Consider the following 22,801-nt stretch of genomic DNA (forward strand, 5'->3'; position numbering starts at 1 on the left):
GCATCCTGTGCCTATGCAATAGAACTGCACCAATTCAGCTGTGATAGGCATTATACAGAACCCCAATATAGCTCAAACAAGGCTCTTCAGGGCTGCAGAGAACTGGGCAAGATTTGTACCTTAGGAATAGGGAAACGATTTCTTTTTTGTAGTTTCAGTGCGTCTCACATTCCACTCTGAACCAATTAGTGCCAAAATACTCACTAAATCGTATCATAAGCTTCACCCTACAAGCAACATTTTCATTCACACTTTCCCATCCTCTGCAACAAGACTAGAATGTAAGACATCAGTGGAATTCAGACCTATGACCTTCTGAATATGCACGATGAACCCACTTTGAAAGAGGCATACGCTTCAGCTTCAGGACTGCTTTTGTTATGTTTGGTATGGTGCAATTACTAAAATAAGATTATTGGAATGCCTTCTTATCCACCACTCTGATCATGCAGCACATGTAGACCTAGAAACTGGCTCATTTAGTCACCTATCGTGTATATGACACCTACTTTAGCTCATTCTTGTGGTTTTAAACAAATTAACTCACAAGGCCAATTAGGCTATTCAAGGGTTAAATGTGATCCTTGCAAATAGTAATATTTCATCTCATGTTTTGGAGAAAGAATGACTTCTGTTTTCATAGTTACAGCTTCTGCCTTCGTAAAATCATCACAAGGCATTGGAATTTAGCTTTTCTTCTTTTAGTACCTTTTTTAAAAAAATGCAAAAGGGTTGACCCCACATACTTTACTAATATATCTTAATTGGTAAGTTTTTATCTGTCTTAATTGTTTAACCTAAAATAACTATTTACATAGATCTTTAAGTGTTCAAGGAACAATCATTAACTGATTAATACCTTTACCCATGTGAGGTAAGTAGGTAAATACTGTTCATTTTAGTGATGGGGAATCTGATACAGAAGTTATATGACCTGCCTCAGGCCACTCAAGTAAAAGGTAATGCTGGGATTCCCACAGGCCTGTGTGCATGTCACTAGACCACATTCTCTCTTGGTCACTTTCTAAGATGATGCTTTTATCATGCTTCAGAGCTTCTTTCAAACATCTAATAATTTAGGTTAAGGGAGGCGATAAACTGTGGTGTCTATTGCTAACTAGATTCTCTTCAGGTTACAGTACTGTATATATCCAAAGTAAGAACACTTTGCAAACCTGAGAGAAAAACATTAGCTTTTAGTGGATGTGTTTGGAGCAGTAGGGACGTACGTATTAAGATCTGATGATCTCTGAAAGACTGAAAATTCCCAGGAAGAAAGCTGAGAGCCAAGAATTTGAAGTATTCTTGAGATTGTGGAAAGGAGCAAGGATGTGATCAGACAGGCAGAAGAGAGAGACTGAAGATACAGGGAAAGGAAATATTAAAACTAAATCAATGAGATAAGAGAATAAAGGAATCAGCTGAAGTAGCAGGCCTTTCTGGGTAATGTAGAGTGGAAGTACCTAGACTTGGAGATTTGGGCACTTTAAAGTCTACCTGTATTTTACATTGATACTGAGATCTCTGCTTTCATGATACTTCCCCAATGCATGATATAGTAGCGCTTACATATGAACATCCGAAGATGCATCCGAAGAAGTGGGCTGTAGTCCACAAAAGCTTATGCTCTAATAAATTTGTTAGTCTCTAAGGTACCACAAGTACTCCTGTTCTTTTTATGTGAACACTCTAACTCAACTAGCACCAGACAACAAATTGCAGCTCTCTGTCAAAGTCGGGGAAGGAAAATATACTGAGTTAGCTAGTTACGGGATGGCACAGGGACGTGTCATACAGATTGGAGTTTGGGCACCCAGACAGAAGAATGTTTGAGTTTCAGGGGTTAGAAAAAAGAGATGGGGAAAAAATAAGCAATTTTCCTGATCTAGTTTCCTCATCTCACATTTTAACTTGATAGCTGGTATTTCTTTGTATCTGAAACATCAATGTTTGAGTAAGAACAGATATAATCCACAGGTCACAAGGAAAAGTTAGTAAAATGTTCCTCCATCAGTTCACGTAGTGGATTGAACAGGTATGCTATTATCTAAGAATGAATCTTTGTTCTGATTAAATAGAGCATATAAATGGTTTTCATCTCAAAAGCTAAGTCATTGTGCCCTGTGTATAAACATGCAAATAGAAATTATATCCTGTCAGTTAAAAATTAAAACAAACTGTGGTTATTGTAATTCCTGACATAACCTGGAATGTTCTTAAAGCTGTATGCTTAAGATGTTAGAAAGTACACAAGAAGAGAGCAAGGTACATGGCTGAGTTTAGTATTAAGACTGTTTGCAAAAGTTCACACCAAAATCTTGCCTCTTAGTCATCAAGAAATTAACAATAACAGATCACAAGAATTCAGTTACCAGAGTTCAAGAGAAAGTGATATTAAGATAAATGATCAGATTTACATCATTAATAATATGCACCTTAAATCTAGTTAAAAGTGGGTTTTATATTATAAGTTTTTTAAAAGCAATTATGTAAATTGCAGAAAATGATTTGCACTGTGAGTGTATTACATAGATAGGGGTCAGTGAGACTCAGATAGAAGACTTCAAAGTCATTTTCAAGAGTCCAACAAGTTTTGGCACAAAATACAAGGAGTATTTCCTGTGACAAGGAGGCTAAAGAGTATTAAGGCAAACTATGTACATTAGTTAAGCATGAAATAAATGCAAAAAATCCATGTATGCAATATTTAACAAGGTTGTTCTGTGTTTCTGAAGGCCTCTTCCATAGGAAACAACTTGAGAGTTTGTGAGGCTGGCTAAGCTTTTATAGATAGCCTTTACCTACCAGCCTTTCAGGTTCTATAATCAGGATGTGTAGCAAATTGGAAACAAAATGGTGTAAAACCAAACTTTATTTTTATATTGCTTATATATAAAACTATATTTGCAGATGCCAAGAACAGTGAACCGTAATGTAGCAATATCATGATTCCCCTTTAAACCTACCATGTTAGATGTTGGAAACATGCAGGGAGCTGTAGAATAATTACTGATGACTCATTAGGACAGGTGAGGCTCATTAAATTCCTCTCTGAAAATAAAGAAAGTGGGAGTGGTCCTCTAGCAAATGGAGCAAAGGTTTAGGACCAATATATTGGTCCTGGCATGAAAGAACCATAGGAACAACATTCATATCTAAGCAGTTGGCTTAGGCTTGGGCGTGTATGTTGGATTACTTTGGAATTATGTGAATGAGGAAATTCATGGTTCATGCAAACTTAATTCTGCCCTCTTTCAGCTATGCCCCATTAACACACATACCTTTATTCTGCCAACCCCACAGTTGCTGAAATGTACAAGCTCTTCACCTCCTTTTACATCCCATTCACTCCCACCCACAGGATTCCATCTAACAGTATAAACGGACAAAAAGGAGAGAGAGGGGAAAAAAGTGCTCACACCACATTCCCTCTGTTCCACTGGAGTTGGCAGTAGTCAGTAGGAACTGTTTAGACACACTTCAGGTACAGTCAATGTATTTGGTGTACCTACCCTAAATAGTGGAGGCAGTAGCTGGACCTGCTTGATAAAGGTGTCTTTTTGATATGAGGACACGTTTGGATTACTTCGAGATGTGTGACAGAGCTGTGATTATGATACGAGATCTATGTTTTTCACCCTCCGATGTGTGAGAACAAAGGGAAAATCTGCATGTGTACCTTCAGGATCCAGTATGTATTATTTCAGTGATGAATTGGGTACATCAGTGGCTCTCAACCTTTCCAGATTACTGTACCTCTTTTGGGAGTCTGATTTGTTTTGCGTACCCCCAAGTTTCTTCTCACTTAAAAACTACTTGCTTACACAATCAGGTATAAAAATACAAAAGTGTCACAGCACACTATTACTGACAAACTGCTTACGTTCTCATTTTTACCATATAATTATAAAATAAATCAATTGGAATATAAATATTGTACTTACATTTCAGTGCATAGTATATAGAGCAGTATAAACAAGTCGTCTGTATGAAATTTTAGTTTGTACTGACTTTGCTAGTGCTATTTATGTAGCCTATTGTAAAACTAGGCAAATATCTAGATGAGTTGATGCACCTGCTGGAAGACCTCTGCGTACACCCAGGGGTACACATACCCCTGGTTGAGAACCACTGGGGTACATTATATAATTAACATGTCACAGGGGTTTTCATAGTTTTATAGACTCTAAGGCCAGAAGAGACCATTGGGATCATCTAGTCTGACCTCCTGTATAATACAGACCATAGAACTTTCCCAAAATAATTCCTAGAGCAGATCTTTTAGAAAAACATTCAAACTTGATTTAAAAATTACTAATGATGGAAAATCAACTGTGACCCTTGGTAAATTGTTCCAATGGTTAATCACCCTCATTGTTAAAAATGTCCACCTTATTTCCAGTCTGAATTTGTCTAGCTTCAATTTCCAGCCTTAGGATCATGGTATAACTTTTATTACAAAGGGTACTCATTGTCAGTAGTGAGCTAGGATATGAGAGCAGTCAAAACATTTATCAGTTGCATGAATTCCAGGTAAAGTGTGAGTGATCAATGTCAGGTGTAGCTGTACTGAATGGCGGAGACAGTAGTTATCTCCGCTTGGTAGAGGTGTGTTTGCAAGATCTGTGGATTACTTTGAGATGTATGACAGAGCTATGACTATGACATGAGGAGATCTATGTTTTGCATCCCTTCAGGCTGCAGTATGCATCATTTCTACGCAGAATTATGTAAGTTATGTCAGTAGCAGGACTTAGGGCTTTTCATTACAAAGGATATTATCAGCAGAAAGGTGGAATGTAAGAAGATTCTAATGCTTTAATAATGGTTAATGCAAATGGTTTGGTTGAGATGATATCCTGTGAGTATGCATAAGGGTATGCAGAAAAGGCTGTGAAGTGGTTGTTAAATTGTACACGTGTGCTATTATTTCCGGGAAGCTGGCTAAGTGTATGAGTGTATGCTAGGAGCTGGAACCTCCTGAATCTGACAGTGCCAAGGGCCAGTGTACTCTGTGGATATTGAGGCATTATTTGAAGAGGGTAGAGGGAAGGTGGCATGGACAACCTTTTCCCGTCCTCCACTCCTTTTAATCCTTGTGTTCTGTGTATGTGTGTTAACAGCATACTGAGGCATTGCTGAAAGAGGACAGAGATAAGGTTGCATGGGCAACCTTAACCTTAACTGTGCATTTACTAAGGGAGAGTAGGGAAAGGGATCCAACCCCTGTAGATGGTCATGGGCACAGGCCCACCAGATCATGGCACCCTGGTTTAGACACCCCCAAAGGGCAAATCCCTCATATTGCAACTCATATAAGGGGGGAGGAGAGCTCAGACCCTTCTAGAGGGGTAAGAGCTCCCCAGATCTGGGCACACATAAGAGGCGAGAATGTGGGGCTGACGGGTGCTCCTGCCTCTATTCTCTCCCAGTCTCCCTGCTATCCATCCTCACATCCTCCTTCCCAGTGTCCCACCTCACCACTCCCACTTACCCCCATGCCTCCCTCATGTGAGCCCCCAACCTTTATTTCCTCCCCCTCCTCATAGCCCTTCTCCCCTCACTGCAGCCTCAAACCCCTCTTCACCAATTCCTCCTCTCCTCTGTCCCCTGAATCACCTCCCCTTTCAGGAATCATGCACATGTCTAATTCCCTCCTCCCCCCAAAGACTTTGATTATATTCCCCTCAAAATAAAATTGCCACCCATAACTCACAAATTGTAGCAACCTCCAGACACTCAATGCAATACTCCTTTTGTCTCAGGTGGGGACTTATCCTTAGGTACGTTCATTGAAGGATAATTCACAGCCATCAGTCTTAATAAGGACTGTGATTTATCCAGTCATTACTACAAGGCAGCAGAAGACATTTTTAGGAGGGCCTGTTACTCAGGAACCCTAAAATGTGATTGCTAATGTTCCCCTATGACCCCATAAGGCACCCCAAATTTCAAAGCAATCTTAGTAACCATTTGGATTTTAGAGCACTTACAAAAATTAAGGTTTAAAGCATATGAAAACATGGGACTGGAAGCCCCCTAGCCAGTTTTCTATACTGGTGCATGCATACTGCAAAGAATATATGCTTTACAATACAATTAGGTTTCTCAATCCCACAAAATGTTGTGGGTACCAGGCACTACATTGAGTACACAGATTGAGACCATTTTGACCCACATCACATCAATAGTTTGCCCTCTAGCTCTGGCAAAAAAAAAAACAAAAAACTATCTAGAAACTTTTTGAAAAATGGCTGGGGGGGGGTGAGGGGTCTTAAATCTCCACGACTCCCAGCTCGAATTTCCCCAGCTTTGGGTCACTAATCCTAGTCTACACCCTCCTGATGTCCACCAAATTTTAAAGGAATCCAACTAAGCATGTCAATTTTAGAGGACTTAGAAAGGTTGACCTTTAAATAGAAGTTGTGATGCAACCTTAACTATAGTGGTGCTGTCACACCACTATAATTTGGAGCTAGATGGGAACTCCTCCAGTTTAAAGGTAAGTGGTTGTTTATTTTAAAAACCTACAAAACTGAAGTTATGTTTCCCAGAATTCCTCAGTATAGGACTTTCTGTACTAGAAATATTATTTTGGAAAGAGCTTGTCCTGAGATTCCTGGACACACTATAGGCTATTTCTACATGGAATTATGCACATGTACTGAGAAGAGAAAACTATTAGATTACAATATTGTCAGAGCTGTATTAGCTAAGGATAGGTTACAATATTTGTATCTGGATCATATTCAGATTTGGAGGACCTACAATTCAGGTGATACTTGGAAACACTGTGTTTGAGCAGCACTTTAAGGGTAACCATGCCAATGGGCTGACAAAGAGAGGCATGCACTGAATTCATGTTGGACTAAATATCATTGCAGTAACATCTTTGGGAGCCAAGCAGCATTGTTTTAGCAAAGGTGGATGTAAAAGGGTTCTCACAGCTAGGGTGCAAAAGACCCATCAATTGCCTAAAGCCAGTGTCTTTGACTATTTAAAAAGGCTACATATTCAGCACCACCATCTCCCCCGGTAACTAGTTCATTTGTTTGTGCAGTGGTGCAAGAGGAAACTGACACAGTCTTGGCATGGAAGGATTGCATGATGGACTAGGCACTAATGTTGCTGCTGGGTTTGCTTATTCTTTCTGACAGCTGTGGAGGCCCTGGCAGAAGAGAAATAGTGCTACTGCAACTGCTAGCTCTTATGAATGAAAGCATAAGGGCAGAACTACTAACAGGGGTAGAGTAGGATGACACAGAGAAGAAAAAAGAGGGAGACATTGTTAGGCAGCATGCCACCACCACTGCATTCCTCATCCAGGGATGCAGATTCAGAATATGTGATGGCAGCGGTCATTGTGAATGGAGTATTACAAGCAGGATGTACCAGCTGTTTCTTTGGCTACTCCGGGTAAAGCTATTTGGGCTATAAACATAGGTATCTTTTAAGGAGGTGATCACACACACTTATGGCTGTCAGGTTGTAACTCTTTCTAGTTTGACTAAGAACAACTTCTGCAGACTGCTCAGACAGTTTTTGTGGCATAAACCAAATAAATCTCCAACTCTGCCACATCGTCCTGCTGTTTCTCTGCCCACAACTATGCTGTGGCACACCACTGAGATTTGGCCTAGTTTTTGTGTTTACTAATGCTTCAGTGTTCGTGCCTTCCCTGCCTTGTTGCCCTGTAGCAGCTGCAGCTGATGTTGCTTGTTGTTTGTCCTAGGTGGCCCTGCTCTTGTCAATGGCAGCAGCAAGAGGAAAGACCAGCAGCCAGAGAAAAACAGGAACCGTCATATTTTGATGGTTGTTTTGGGGAGGGAGGTTGGTCCTTCTTCCCCCCCCCTTTCATTTTTCATATTCCTCACTGTCCTTTCTGTAGGTTGGTGTCTTCTCCTCAATATCATAAGAGCAATGCTTCTCTGTCTATATTTGTCCATCATACTGTGGTGTTCCATCATCTTCACTGGAGAAAGGTCATGCTATTAGTTATACTTCTTCCCCATGCCTTTCCCTCATGTCTCTTCCAGTACATCTGTACAGTGAGTGGCAATCTATGGCAGTGAGTCTCCAAGCCTGGGTTGACAGACTCAAATTTACGTGGCTCAGACTACTGCACGAAAAATAGCTATGTAGAGATGCTGCAGCTCAGACTCTGAAGCCCACCTTCTTCCTCCAACTTTTTAGTGTGGTAGCCCAAGCCCTGCAAACCCGAGTCTGTTGACTTGGGCTCTGAGACTTGCTGCCACTGGCTGTGTAGACGTACCCTTGGCATATATCTACACTGCAATTAGACACCTGCTGTTGGCTTATGCCAGCTGACTCGGGCTCATGGAGCTTGGGTTGTTTAATTGCAGTGTAGATGTTCAAGCTTGGGCTGCACCCTGAGCTCTGGGACCCTCCCACCTTGCAGGGTCCTACAGCCCAAGCCTGAGCATCTACACTGCAGTTAAACAGCCCTGCAGCCTGAGCCCTGTGAGCAGGAGTCAGATGGGTTTTTAACTGCAGTGTAGACATACCCATAGAGTCCAGTAATCTCAGTGCCAGTGGCTGAAGACGCAATGAGGGATGGGAGTGCTGGGGTAAAGAATGACAGGAGAACTAGTCTATTGCTGGTCTTCTGAGGCTGAGATGCTACTGCTGCTTTCCTTCAGAGCAGGGGTCGGCAACGTTCGGCACGTGGCTCACCAGGATAAGCACCCTGGCGAGCTGCATGCCGAATGTTGCCGACCCCTGCTTCAGAGGATGAGGCACAATGATGAAAATAGATGAATTTTAGAGAGTATAGAGCTATATTGTCACCTCAGATGTTCAAAAGAATATTTAGAATAACTCTCTTTGCAATAGTCCCTTCAGAAAAACATGAGTATGTATTTTAAAAAAAGCTCAGAAAAATAGATTATATACAAAAATATGCACACAACTAAAAGGCCAAAATAAATATAAAAATTTACCAATGCTATACCTTTTTATTACCATTATAATCAAACCCAGATAGCTGGCTCCACTAACATGCCTCTGCTCTTCGGCACTAATCTCCTGGGAACTAAATGTCTTGCTAAAGAGGAATTGGAGATAAAGGAGCCTCTGATCTGCATCACTCAAGATCACAATAATCATGTTGAGAGATTTCTTTATAGTATTTAGACATGCGAGGCAAACTATGTAACAGAATAGGATTAACACTATTTTATGCACATAATTCCTTTGATCCAAGGATCTCAAAGAACTGTACAGTATTAATTCATCATCCCACAAGATAGATAAACATTGTCACCAGCTAGATGACAAAGTACATTGATGTAGTTTTATTTTCATTTTACTTTAACTATTTGAGATGCCAAATCATTAAAATTCGTCAACTTATCAATGAATGCAAGTTGTAATAGTTGATGACAAAAAACTTGACAACGGCTAATCTGCTGGGGTGCTGAGACCACTGCCTCTTGTACTGACCAGTAGTCTCATTGTTTCCTTGTACTACATTTGTCTGTATTCATCTATTTCAGGTTTAGAAAACCTGACCTATGAGGAAAAGTTTTTTTAAAAATTGGGCATGTTTAGTCTTGAGAAAAGAAGACTGGGAGAGGGGGAGACCTGATAAGTCTTCAAATATGTTATAAAGAGGCCTGTGATCCATTGTTCTCTACATCCACTTAAGGTAGGACAAGTAATGGGCTTAATCTGCAGCAAGGGAGATTTAGGTTAGCTATTAGGAAAACCTTTCTAACTGTAAGGGTATTTAAGTTCTGGAATAAGCTTCCAAGGGAGGCTGTGGAATCCCCAGCACTGGAGGCTTTTAAGAACAGGTTGGACAAACGTGTGTCAGGGATGGTCTAGGTTTACTTGATGCTGCCTCAGTGCAGGGGGCTGGTCTCCTTCCAGCCCTACACTTCTATGATCTATTGTTTATCATCTTATATACAGAGTGTAAGGTCTGTGGGGCAGGGACTGTCTTTATATTCTGTGTTTGTACAGCACCTAGCACAATGGGGTCCTGGTCCATGACAAGGGCACCTAAGCACTGTGGTAATATTAATAATAAATATTACTAATGTTCCTGTTACATGCAGGAAGGCTCAAGGCTCACACTGCCACGAGATTTAATTATGTTATCAACCTTTGCAAGGGAAACAGAACCATGAACAAATGTCTTGACTGCTAAATGAAGGAGGGGCTTGTCTTCAACTCTCTGGTTATAAAATCTATTTGTAATTTTGAAATCTACATATACTCTTCATTCTAACACCTATGTTTGATCCAAAAATTTAGTCTTATTTCCAGCAGATACTGTTCTTACCTGCTCTCTTTGATCTGAGAAGTTGTTTGTCCTGCTATTTTTTTTAAATAAGGGAAAACTCCTTTTCAAGATAAACTTGTCACCCAGTAAGAGCTTCAAGCAAGAAAGGAAAAAAATGTTTTTAAGAGAAAGGAGCTCTTACTGGAGTGAAGTGTTAGCAGAGCAATGGTAAAGCAGGACCAAGAGGGCACCATTAATCTTCAGGTGAGTTACCACTGAGTTGTCTGAGTTCTCTATCATGTGGTGGTGCAAGCAGGAAAGGGAGATGGCTATGGAGCACATTTGCTTTCTCTTCAGCCACAGCCCATCTAAGCATTCATAAACTCATAGAAGATTAGGGTTGGAAGAGACTTCAGGAGCTCATGTAGTCCAACCCCCTGCTCAAAGCAGAACCAACCCCAACTAAATCATCCCAGCCAGGGCTTTGTTGAGCTGGGCCTTAAAAAATCTCTAAGGATGGAGATTCCACCAGCTCCCCCTCACCCCGGTAACCCATTTCAGTGCTTCACCACCCTCCCTAGTGAAATAGTTTTTTCCTAATATCCAACCTAGACCTCCCCCACTGCAACTTGAGACCATTTCTCCTTGTTCTGTCATCTGCCACCACTGAGAACAGACTAGCTCCTTCATCTTTAGAACCTCCCTTCAGGTAGTTGAAGGCTGCTATCAAATCCCCCCTCACTCTTCTCTTCTGCAGACTAAATAAACCCAGAATGAATGGAGGACCAAGATGTGTATAAGCCTAGCTCCACAGCCAAATCTACCACATCAGGGGATCCAGTTATCATGCAGTGTTACAACACACGTTGCTTGTATAGGCATGACCAAAAGCTATCATGTTATATAATCATCTTATCTCTCATCTTTACTCTGTGTAGACAGTGTTGCCTACTTTATGCATTGAGGCATAGAAGATTCTTAATTGCATGTTATTTGCTTCTATACTTAACTGTGTTTGGGGTTAACTGTGTTGAAAATTATGCTGGATATTTATGACATTATTGTAGGTATTGTGAAAAAAGAAGAGTCTTCAGCTTGCCAAAATTTACCATATTCCCAAATAGAACTTTCTCTGTGAACAACAGACACAGTGTTCCAACTGTTGCAAGACAAGTAACTTGAGGCTCTAGGCCAAAGGCTTCGGTTTCACAACCAGCCTTGGATGTTGCCACTTACAATTTAGGGGAAACGTGCACATAGAAAACTATTAAAGCTTCATATTACTCTAAGGTACTGTGGATTTTAAATTAAATTAACCCATTGGAGCTCAGTAGTTTGAGAGTTCCTTGATTGCAGTTCTATGTTTCTTTAACACATCCGAATGGGTGTTCTGCAGACTGAATACTTGCAGGATATGATACAACGTCCATCTTATTTCTTCAATATGTTTCATGCTTTGTACATTCATGCTTAATGATACTCATTAAATGCAAAATAGTACTTAGGAAAAATCTGACAAACAAAGAAGACAGGATATTCACAATCTTATATTACTTTATATAGTACCTTTGGGATCCCATATTCTTTATAAACCTAAACTACACACAGGGATCAATTCATCTACCGCTCATATGTAGCCACCTCTGGAAGGAAATGTTGCAACTGTTTAACAGTGCATTGCCATGTTATCCAATTGTCCTAGGCAGGGAGTAAAGAAATACTCTTCTATTGGAAACTGTAGGATAAATGTAGATATGGCGGGCAGAATGTAATTTATGACACTTTGACGTTAGCCAGTTTACGGGGATTAATGCTCCCTTACACTTAGGAAGCATGCCATAGATTCTTTAATGATTACATAGGTTTTTAGTTTTCCATCTTATCCAAAAGATGAAGGTTCAGCAATTTGTATTTCACAGTACAGCCCTTTCCATGGCTTGACAAAAGTGGCAGAACTAATAGCCTGAAATGGATGGCAGCAGCAGCTCCCTCTTCTACACTCAGCTCCTTCTAGCATTGCTGCCTGCCACATAGAATCATAGAACATTAGGGTTGGAAGAGACTATGCATTTTGGCCACCCCCAAGGACTATGCATTTTGCCTCACTCTTCTTCCAGATTGTGTCACAGAAAGCTGGAGCTTGGTCAGCAACTCACCTACTGTGCAGCTGGCAGTATCCTTCCTCACTGCACCCCTCTCATTTTGTCTCCAGCTCCCCAGGTCTCTGCCCCTTTCACTCCCATGCTGGAACCTTGGGAGAACTTCCCCTTAGGACTTGATTTGTTAGACTAGGGAAAGGTTTGTGTGTGCTCTGACCCCCTGAATCAAGTTTCATCAGAGCATTCCTCCTCTGCTCCCATTCATCCCACCTGAACTGAGATTAGACAGGTGCTATTCAAACCTCTGCTCAAGCTCCATGTGGTGCTTTAAGCATAAGAATATTTTGTAGTTTAGAATCATAGAATTGCAGGACTGGAAGGGTGAGGTCATCAAGTCCAGTCCTCTGTACTCATGGCAGGACTAAGTATTATCAGACCATCTCTGACAGGTGTTTGTCTAACTTGCTCTTAAAAATCTCCAATGATGGAGATTCCACAACCTTCCTGGCAATTTATTACAGTGCTTCCAGTTTGTGAAGTTGCTTGTCTGTAGAGAACACCACTAAAAAACAGGTCCTTTCTTTGCACTTAGGTCTTGTTCCTCTGGCGGCATGGAATAGTCTGAAGACTGACTCACTGTGCAGTTTTTTTCTCATTGAATACTAGAGGGCCCTATGTGTATGCAAGTTGTATTGCCAACTGGCAATAATTTGAGTTCTTTTCACTCATCTACTTCAGAATTTCAATGCAAGAAGTCTCCTCCCCCATTTCCAGTCAGACTATGTACTTTCCTGCAGCATTTGGTCACACCCTCTCTTCAGTTTTGACAAGATTAAATTTCTGCATGTCTCATGGATAGAGAACAGATACAAGTTACTCCTGTTGTCAAACACTGGGGCCTAGGAACCAGTGACAGAATCAGGCCCTAACACTTTTAAAATGAGAGTATCATGGACAGTTACTCTTTAAATTTATGTTCTTGGGTGCATATTTACTTGACCATCTATAGTACAGTTTTGTACTTACATAGAGCACATTTCAAGTTCAAAGTGGCTTACAAACCTTAGCTATTTAATCTTCACAATCTGCAAGGTAGACAAGAGTAATCTCCATTTTACATATGGGAAAATGGACACAAAGGCTAAGTGACTTGCCCAATACAAGATAAATAGTTTTTGTGAGACGAGTTTAGAACTTGGGATCTGATGTCCCATGCTCAAAGCACCATAACATACCTTTCCTTGTAATAGTCCCTTTATTTATAGATAGATAATATAGATAATAGCATTAGATGACTAACATCTTTCTATTAATTTTAGAGTAATTCTCAGTCTTTGTCTCTCTAGTTCTCTGGTCTATGTTGCTATTGGAGAAGACTTTGTGCATCCAGCTAAAACAAAATTGAGAAATACAAAATTCAGACTCGTATCAGAGGGGTAGCCGTGTTAGTCTGAATCTGTAAAAAGCAACAAAGGGTCCTGTGGCACCTTTAAGACTAACATAAGCTTTCGTGGGTGAATGCCCACTTCATCAGGCGTCTGATGAAGTGGGCATTCACCCACGAAAGCTTATGCTCCAATACTTCTGTTAGTCTTAAAAATTCAGACTGTATATCTGGAAATTTTCTTGTGCAATAATTGATTTGCTCTTGTCATGCAGTAAACTTAGATTAATCCAATACGTTTAGCAGATTTAGCACTGATCCTGCCAAAACGTAAACATGTACTTTACTTTACTACTATGAGTATTCCCAATGAAGTCAATGAGACTATTCCCAGCCGTAAAATTAAGCACGTACATAAGAGCAAGATGGGAGCCTTAAACAATGATTTGAAAACCACAATAAAACAAGTAGACAAATATTGATGTTCTCATGGTACAGAATATACTTCTTACTAATTTGGAGAAGTCTGTTAATGTTTCAGTGTTTCCTCTCAAAGTACAAAACCTTACTCATCTAATCTACTACCTTGAGTAATTACTTCATTTTCACAATTTCTCTTACTTGATTTCCTATACATGTCCATATGCTTAGCTATTAAAACAACTTACTTTTACCATCTCTTGTTTCATAAAAATTTTAAATAAACTAATGGTTTAAAATTCTTCTCTTTCTAAGTTATTAGTTTCATGCTGATGGTTCAAATCAATATTTTTGTTTATATATTTAAATCACTCTAAAAATGGCCAGGAGAGCAAAGCTAATCTTCACTAGAGCAAAAGTAGGTTTCATGTTGATCTAATTTTGGACATGGCAGAATTTGCTATATTCAAAACAGTTTCTCCTCAGGTGGAGTATTTTATATTTACACTTCAGAAGCTGGATTGGAAGGACAAAAGTAGTTACATCCATCCACAGTGTAAAATAAGTATTAATTAATAAGCAGTTTGCAGTGATACTTGATATGTGATTCTTGTTGAGTTCATTTGTTTGAAACTCTGACAGAATGAATGAGGTGTGTGGTGAAAATATTCTTAAAAGGGTTTCTTCTTTTCCCTTGTAGAAGCTTCTAAAGACATATTTTTCCTACTGTAAAGACAACAATGGATCCTTTCTTAAAAACCTTTAAATAAGAAAACTGTGGTGGCAACCTGATATGTATATTTGCCTTCCTAATGTAAGTACAGTAAAGTGGAACAAAGATGGTAACTACAGTACATGCTATTCCATAAAGAACAGAATATTTACTGTAACACAGCTAAATATAAGGGCAATAAAGTCTTGTTTTATACACTACAAATAGGGAAACATGCTCTTACCCTGACCAGGTCCCCTATATAGCTTGCTCATAGCCTGAGTAAATAATCATGGAAGCTGGCTGTTATCATAAGAAGGCCTACGAGGAGCTACTGGTGTGAAGAAAATATGTAACACTATAATTGTCACAACAGAAATTCAGATTCCATTATTAGAGGGAGTGATGGCATGTTAATCTGACTTCCATTTGAAGTACTTGAGTCTGAGGCCTGATATAATTTCAAAACTAATGATTATTCACATATTTTAGTAAATCAACTTTTAATCTACTGTTATTTATTTTCAGAGTTTAATTTGTAATAACATAAAATGAAGATGAATGTCTGTACCTTTCAAAGCTTTCTGGGGACATCAGTTGTATATTGGTGCAATAGGCCTTCTCTTACCTTAGGCTTTTTACATATTTCCAAATAAATCCAAAATGTTGTTGACTTCTGCAGTTACATCGGGGATGAATTTGGTCCATAGTACATACATACTGCATACTTTGATGAAAGCAGGGAGACATAGAAAATGCCCAACATATGGCCTGGATGTTGCATTTGACATGCTACTAGAAGAGCTGAATAATTCTAGTCCAATATAGATCTGAAACTGCAAGAGAGTGTGCCACTGAGTTTCAAATGTTTCTCCCCTTCTGAATATTTATCTGGTATCAAATACCACAGGCCAAAATGTAAACTTCATTCCACCAAATCCCTATATGTTCAGATTTGTAACCATGAATGTAACAAATTTTAAAGTGAGCTCCAAGAGCAGGTATTTGCACAATATCTGATAAACTGAGCTAGACATAATTAAGCTTTAACAAGTTTTTCTTGCAGAACTATAAAAGTCTACACTAACAAGAGCAAGGAAATGTAAATCATTCTCAAATCATGCCCCATTATCTTAGATTATTTACAACTTCAGTTCAAGACAATTACTGAGATTACAAAACAAGGTTGCAAAAGATTGACATGTCTGTTCCTAGTCTCCCAGCTAAATAAGACTAAAGAGGTTTTCCTTTCTAATCGCAATAATTGTCTGTAACGTATTGATGTTTACCTGCATGATGCATCCATATCTAGGCATTTTATATATATATCTAAAAATGTGTGTATTATAGGCACATATGGTGGCACCACCTATTACTAAGGTTGCCTGACACTTCCCATTATAAGACCCTGTTTTCAATACCTTATAATTTTGCCAAATTTTACCCATTTGGGCTGAAATTTTCTATGCCAGGTGTCTGCCTTGAGCTGATATTTTTCAAATAATGTCAACCAATCAAAATGGTTCTGCTGTTTTTGAAAACAAGGTTAAGGAAAAATTGTTTTGGCCATGTTAAAAAATTCTTGTGACCTTTTCTGTGAATAGCTCTAGCATGCCCAGACTTTGGAGCAGTGACTTGATGTTTGGCAGGGGGGTGGCCTTTGTGACAGGGATGTGCCTTTTGCTGTCTCCATGAAAGTCTGTCCAAATTTGGCCAAGCTTTAAGCCATTGAAAAATTGCAGTTAGCATATACTCAGTAGAGACTTGATAGAGCTTTGCAGCTAAATTCCCTGACGATTCTGTTTGAACTGGGCATGCTCCATCCCAGAACTAAACAGGACTTTACAACCTTAATGTTCTTCTAATGTCATTTGAGAGTAAAATATATTACATACAAAAAAAATCTATATTAAAAGAACATTAAGGGTCCCTACCTTCCCAGGCTCAGACCACCCTCACCCTCTGCTTTCCAGTGTGGCTGCTTCCTGCTTAGACCTGGATACCAGCAGGGACAAAGGGTACAAAACGCTCCTGTGCTCAGTTCTGTTCCTGGCACCACAGTGGGCCCTGGCAGCCAGCAGGAGCAATTGCATGGAAAGTTCTGCACAGTCCCTGCAGTTCTTGGCTGCAGCATACTCAGCACAGATGGAATCTTCAGAGAATTTGGTGGCCAAACTATAAGTCTCTACTGAGTGTCTGTGAACTGAGATAGTCAGAGGTTTATAAAGTGGCCAAATTTTGGGAGATTTTCTTAGGGATGACAAAACGCACATCCCTGACACAAAGGCACTCCCCTCCTTCACCCTGCCTCCAGTCAATTTTCAAGTTCCTGCTCCAAAGCTTGGAGGGGCTAGAGCAGTGATTTTCAACCTTTTTTCAGTTGTGGACCCCTAAAAAATTTCAAATGGTAGTGCAAATCCCTTTGGAAATTTTAGACATAATCTGTGGAGCCCAGGTGAAAATCTCTGTTCTATGGTAATGACAACCTTTCATGGACCTCTTAGACATAGTCTGTGGACCCCTAGTGGTTGCCGACCATAGGTTGAAAACCACTGGGATAGAGCTTCTCAAAGCAAACTGGCTGTAATTACTTCTTCAAACTGCCAAAACAATGTATTTTTCCCAAACCTCATTCTGAAAAATAGTTGATTTTTTTCTGCCAAAAAAATCCCCAAAAATTCAGTGATAGGTAGGCAACCGGCATGGAAAACTTCATCCCAAATGGTTAGTTTGTCAAAGTTATAAACAATTAAAAACAGTGGCAAGTGTTAAGCAACCTCAACTCCAGGTGTAAGATCTGTTATGTGATTATGTTCATCAGCCCTTATTAAAATATCATTGGAAAGTAGGTATTATCCTATATATATAATAACTTTTAGGCAATTTGTGAAATTTCTGTGTTGGGATAGATGAGTGGAGCAACGTACCAACCTTGACACTGCTCTTTGAGGTGCAGTAAATGGTCAAATATGTTTAGCTTATTATAAGGCAAACTACAAAAAAAATATAAATTGGGATGAGAGTTTTCCTGGGAGTTAGTTTCTAAGCATATAGCGAGAGAGAGAAATAGTGTAAAATGGAAGGGGCAATAAATGATTAGGGCCAAATATTGAAAGTGGGAGGCCTGCAAGCAAAAATGCAAGTCTGATTGTATACCAATACCCACATGTGTAAATGGCCAGTTAGGCATCTGAACAGTATGCAAAAATCAGACGAGCATTCAAATATATGGGCAGTTGCACTTTTCTCTGCAAGCTTCCAACCTCCCTTTTCTCAACATTTGGCCCTCAATGCTTGATACTTTATCCATCTTATTTTATAACCTTCCAAATATGTTGCCTGCACTGGTGTGTAGACAGATGTGCCAACTTGCCACTTATAGTTTGCATGTTGTGTGATTTTTGTTTCCATTCAACGTGTGCCTGAATGTTCTCCCCTACCCTCCACCCCATTTTAAGGATCAGAAATCGTCTTGTTTGAGGGGCGTTGCACCAAAATCATGAGCTTCCCACCCCCCCATTTCTGATACAAACCCACGTTTGTCTATGCATGGAGTACATTTTGCTGGGGGGGGGGGGGAGATCTGTGTAGTTCTCTGCACGTGTTGGAGTGAAAATGTTGTTTGCAGTGTATTTGTAGTGGGTGAAGAAATAGCTTCTGCTGGTGAGAGAGAAGCTTCCCTGCTATACGGAGCTCTTCCGCGGGGCTGGGGGAGCGGGGCAAGGTTGCTTTGTGACACAATGTCCAGACTCTCGGGGTGAGACTCTCGCACCCTCCTCCAGGGGCAGAAATCGGCCCCTTGGTCTATGAGGAGTGGGGGAGGCAGGGGCCGCCTGCCGGTCCCGGACCCTCCAGCCCGGGCTCCATCCCCGCGTGGGACTCGGGGACGGCCGGCCGGCCGCGCGCTCCCGCCTGACAGGTGCGGGCTCCTCTGGCCAGGCCTGGCCCCCTCTACCGAGCCGGGGCACTGCCCAGCGTGGGCACAGCCGAGTCCCGCACCACCTGCCCGCGGGCGGCATCGAGCGGCCGCTCCCAGCCTCACCTTCCCGACGGCGCCCCCACAGTCCCCGAGCCTGCGCCCAGTTCCCACCCCCGTACGCCTTTTGCGCAGCCTACGCCACTGGCGCAGCGGCCGGAGCGCGGCTCATCCCCCGCCTCTCTCCCCTGGCGCTCCGGAGCCCGATGTGACCCGCCAGAGAAAATGGCGGCGGCGGCGGGGAATCGCACCTCGTCGTCGGGATTATCCTCGGGCAGCAGCGCGGACGCCGCCGCCGCCGCCTCCGGGAGCCTGCAGAGCGGCGCGGGGAGCGTGCCCGGCAGCGGCGGGGGGCTGCTGCGGGCGGCGGGCGGCGGGTGCCGGGAGCAGCGCTCCGACTGGAGACGGAAGCAGCTGCGCAAAGTGCGGAGCGTGGAGCTGGACCGGCTGCCGGAGGCGCCGCTCTTCCTGGCCGGTTCGCCGGAGTCCCCCGACCTCTCGCCGCCCCGCTGCCTCGCCGGCGGCTCCGGCCCCGCCAGCCCCGCGTCCTCCCCCGGCCGCTGCGCCGCGCCCCACGAGCCGCTGCCGGACGGGAGCCCCGCAGGAGCCGACCCCGCCGCCGAGAGGAGGATGGAGCCGTCTCCCCCTGCCGGGTGAGGGGCGCTGGGCTGAGAGCGGGCGGCGGTGGGGACCCCGGAGCCTCACAGGGGCAGCCCCCTCCCCGGGCAGATGTTGGGGGCAGGAGGCCGTTGGGAGGGGAGCGGAGGCGGGGGAGGCTGCTGCGGGCGGGGGCGGCGGCGAGGCCCGGCTCTGCTGGCGGAGCAGGGGATAGAGCTCGCCCGGAGCCTTGCCCCTGCCACCGCTCGAGCTTTTGGGGGTCCGAGAGACCCAGCCCGGGAGCCTGGCGCAGCACCCAACGGGCAGGTAGCGGGGACGTGCTGCTGGCTGCCGCCCGGGGCCGAGCCTGCTTGTAGGGGCGATGGGATCTGCGTGGGGGACGGTGTTACAGGGTGATGGGGGGTGGCTGGTGTGGGGTCGTACCCTCGTCAGCCCCCCGTGTTTGTAGGGGAGCTGTCAGCTGTAAGAGACGCGGGACGCGCGGGTGGCGAATGGCCAATAGTTTGTGTGGTTGTGTTCAGTGCCTAGTTGGCTTATGCAGGAGGAGCTGCAGGTTAATGGAGCTGAGGTTGTGTTTCCCAGCACTGTAGCCTTAGCACCAACTATTGCATTTGTGTTGCCTTTGCCCTGACACCCCGTTTGTGTGTGCTGGTCTCTGGGAGTCCTGGGTCTTAGTTAAATGGGAGTCACAACTGCTTGGAGAGCGTGTGTGTGTGTGATTTATTTCTGCCTGAGCTCCGAGAGGCTTTGAAGTTTGAATTTGCCCTGGTGGTTGAGGACCCAGGACCGGATGTGTCAGCCATTCAGTTTCAATGCAGTTAAACCCGTTAACCCTTCCAGCAGTCTTTCGCTTTGGGTGCAAGAGCGATAGCCGAGTGCATTTGAATCTTTTTTTTCTAAATCACTCCCTCCGTACTCACCCCCCCCGCCTAAAAGTGCTTCTGGTTTGTGTAATCTAGATAGTAATCTCTCTAAATTTCTTAGATTTTTACATTTAAACTAGTGGGAAAGTAAAGGCAAATATATTTAAAGTTAAACAGTAATAAAAATGAGTCCTTTCTCCTTTGGCTTGTTTCACTTGAAATTGCAGAACTGTTTTGTTTTTGCTTAGTAAAAAAAACATGCATATCTACTTTGCAAAAATGTAGACAGTGCAATGTGTTTCAGGGGTTTATACTAGAGAAAACGTATTTGAATGGTTGCACATTGTGTGAGATGATACATTGAGCCCTTGCAATGTTTGTTCTATTCTGTATCTTATTTGGTAAGAGTTGAGATTTTACAGAGCAATTAACATCACATCACAATACCAATTAACAGGTATTGTGATGTGAACAGAGACACAAGTTCAATGACTACAGTGCATTTGACATAATATATATTACATACACAAAAGCATTCAGAATTATAGCTACCATGTGCATATTTTAAGATGCCTCGTTATGTGCTTCAGAATACATTGTACTTACTACTTTTAATGTACACTTGCTAGCTTTTAGTGTGTTCATAGGTGAGAGTAATGGTGGTGATAGATCTTGTAATCTTGACATAGATTTAACAATTAGTTTCATAAGGATTGTTATGTGAGACTTCCTGTGTAAATAGTGAATTGCAGTACTTGGAGGTGAAGACTGACTGTTGATAGATTTACTTTTAGAATGATTTTACAGAGAAAAGGAGCTTTTAGTTAGCCACTTAAACCACAAACAAGAAATCTGTCTTTCACGTTTGTCGTAGAAGGATATTAAATAAAAGATTTCCATTCTAGAGAATGCTTTACTAATCTCACAATCTGTCTAATAATCAGCAGTTGTTTAGGTATCTAGATCTATTCTGTACTGTTTGTGGACTTTGGTCTATATTTAAGGCAGTGTACATTACTTGACAGTAGTATGGCACTAGCAGATGAACCACCAATCTAGCTATAGAAAGATTAATAGGAAATCTATGTTAATGAAGTTACTTTAAGGAGAAGATGATATATTGACTTCGGCAAGTGACTTGTATTTGATTTTGTAGCATTATCTCTAGGGTTTTGTCAAGGTATGAAACTAAAATGTACTTTATTTCATGTTATTCCCTCATATGTAGGTGTCACCACTGTAGCAAATATAAACAGTTCAGTACCACATCAGAGGAAAAATAACTAGCGCAAACAGCATCAAAACATGCCTTTAAAAACAGTGAAAGATTCTCACAATAATTTTCAGTGGGACGTATTGCTAGTTGTTATGGGTTCAAGAAGGTCAAAATTTGTCACATCAGGAGATCACACTTACACTGAAATATTGATTCCATCCTTGCTAGCCAATTCCACAGATACAAGAATTTCTTTAAGGTAATTCCTGTTCTCTGTTTCAAACACTTTTTGACAGCTTTTCTTATAGTTAAAGCACCTAAGTTTGCACATGTTGAAGTATGAATATACATGCAATTTGAAGGAAGAAAGGATTCAAGAACTTTAATGGCTTGTAGCACCATCTCCATAGTTCTAATAATAGAGATGTAACAATTATTTCATATGAGAGAATATTAAATGTCAAGTTCATTATTCTGTTTAATAGTGCAATGAGATTACACCATAGTTCTGAAATGTTAGTTTCAGTCTCTGGTAATTAATTATAAGAGACCTAACTGAAGGATTAATTATGCTATAAATTCAGCAATATTGTATAAACCTCATGTTAAAGACTTCAGTATATTCAATGCAGTCTTGCCTGTAAACAGATGTGGGGACCCTTCTTTGTCAGAGTATTTCAATAATTTAAAACAGTTTTTACATCTACTATAGTAATAAAGTAATCTAGTCAAATACAACATAATTAAAATTTCTTTTGTGTACTAGAAATGCCTACAATGTTCTGTGCATTATATAAATGTGCATGTGTGCACACAATCATTACCCAGAAGAGTTTAAAATCTAAGAAAGCAAACATTTGATGGATGGAATGAAGTCCATCAAAATACAATATTTTGCATGTATAGTACATTGTTGTTTTTTTTTAAATAAATACACTAGTTATACTCTTCTTCCCCTCTACCCAGCCATTAGTAGTTAGCAGATGCTATAATTGCTCTCAAGTCCCCCTACCAGCATTTTTGGTATTACAATCACATTTTCTTTTTTATAAATAGATTTTCCTGTTCTATTTCTGTGTGAAAGATCCACATAAAGCAGAGGTATAAACTGGAGAAAGAGTGAAACTGATTCTGCAATGTGTTGTTAAATACACCAAATAAAAATGTTGTTTCATTAATCTCTGTTATATTGTCTTTTACTTACTATTGTGACAAAAAACAAACAAAATTGATTTTTTTTTGTGTGGTTTTGGTTCATTCTCTAATG

At 41.3% G+C, this 22,801-nt stretch overlaps 1 protein-coding gene and 1 long non-coding RNA gene across 5 annotated transcripts in view; one reads left to right on the plus strand and one right to left on the minus strand.

Annotated features, from left to right (window-relative positions):
- The window catches only part of LOC117878808, a 151,463-nt gene extending 132,285 nt beyond the window's left edge, over window positions 1-19,178 (minus strand). The window contains exons 1-2 of the long non-coding RNA XR_004646102.1: window positions 19,089-19,178; window positions 15,490-15,697 (exon numbers count right to left, since the gene is read on the minus strand). This is a non-coding gene — a long non-coding RNA (uncharacterized LOC117878808). The remainder of the gene's footprint in view (window positions 1-15,489; window positions 15,698-19,088) is intronic.
- Window positions 19,047-22,801, plus strand: part of MAP3K1 (mitogen-activated protein kinase kinase kinase 1) — a 99,084-nt gene continuing 95,329 nt past the window's right edge. For 2 of the 4 annotated variants that reach the window (XM_034773306.1, XM_034773307.1), the window contains exon 1: window positions 19,048-19,490. In XM_034773306.1, coding sequence (XP_034629197.1) covers window positions 19,063-19,490 — 428 coding nt within the window. In that variant the 5' untranslated portion in view covers window positions 19,048-19,062. Of the gene's footprint in view, window positions 19,491-21,515; window positions 21,794-22,801 lie in introns of those variants that run through there. The other 2 variants (XR_004646101.1, XM_034773308.1) reach the window with 2 other exon arrangements.

This window comes from Trachemys scripta, chromosome 6 (genome assembly GCF_013100865.1).
Source record: "Trachemys scripta elegans isolate TJP31775 chromosome 6, CAS_Tse_1.0, whole genome shotgun sequence".
Classification (NCBI taxonomy): domain Eukaryota; kingdom Metazoa; phylum Chordata; order Testudines; family Emydidae; genus Trachemys; species Trachemys scripta.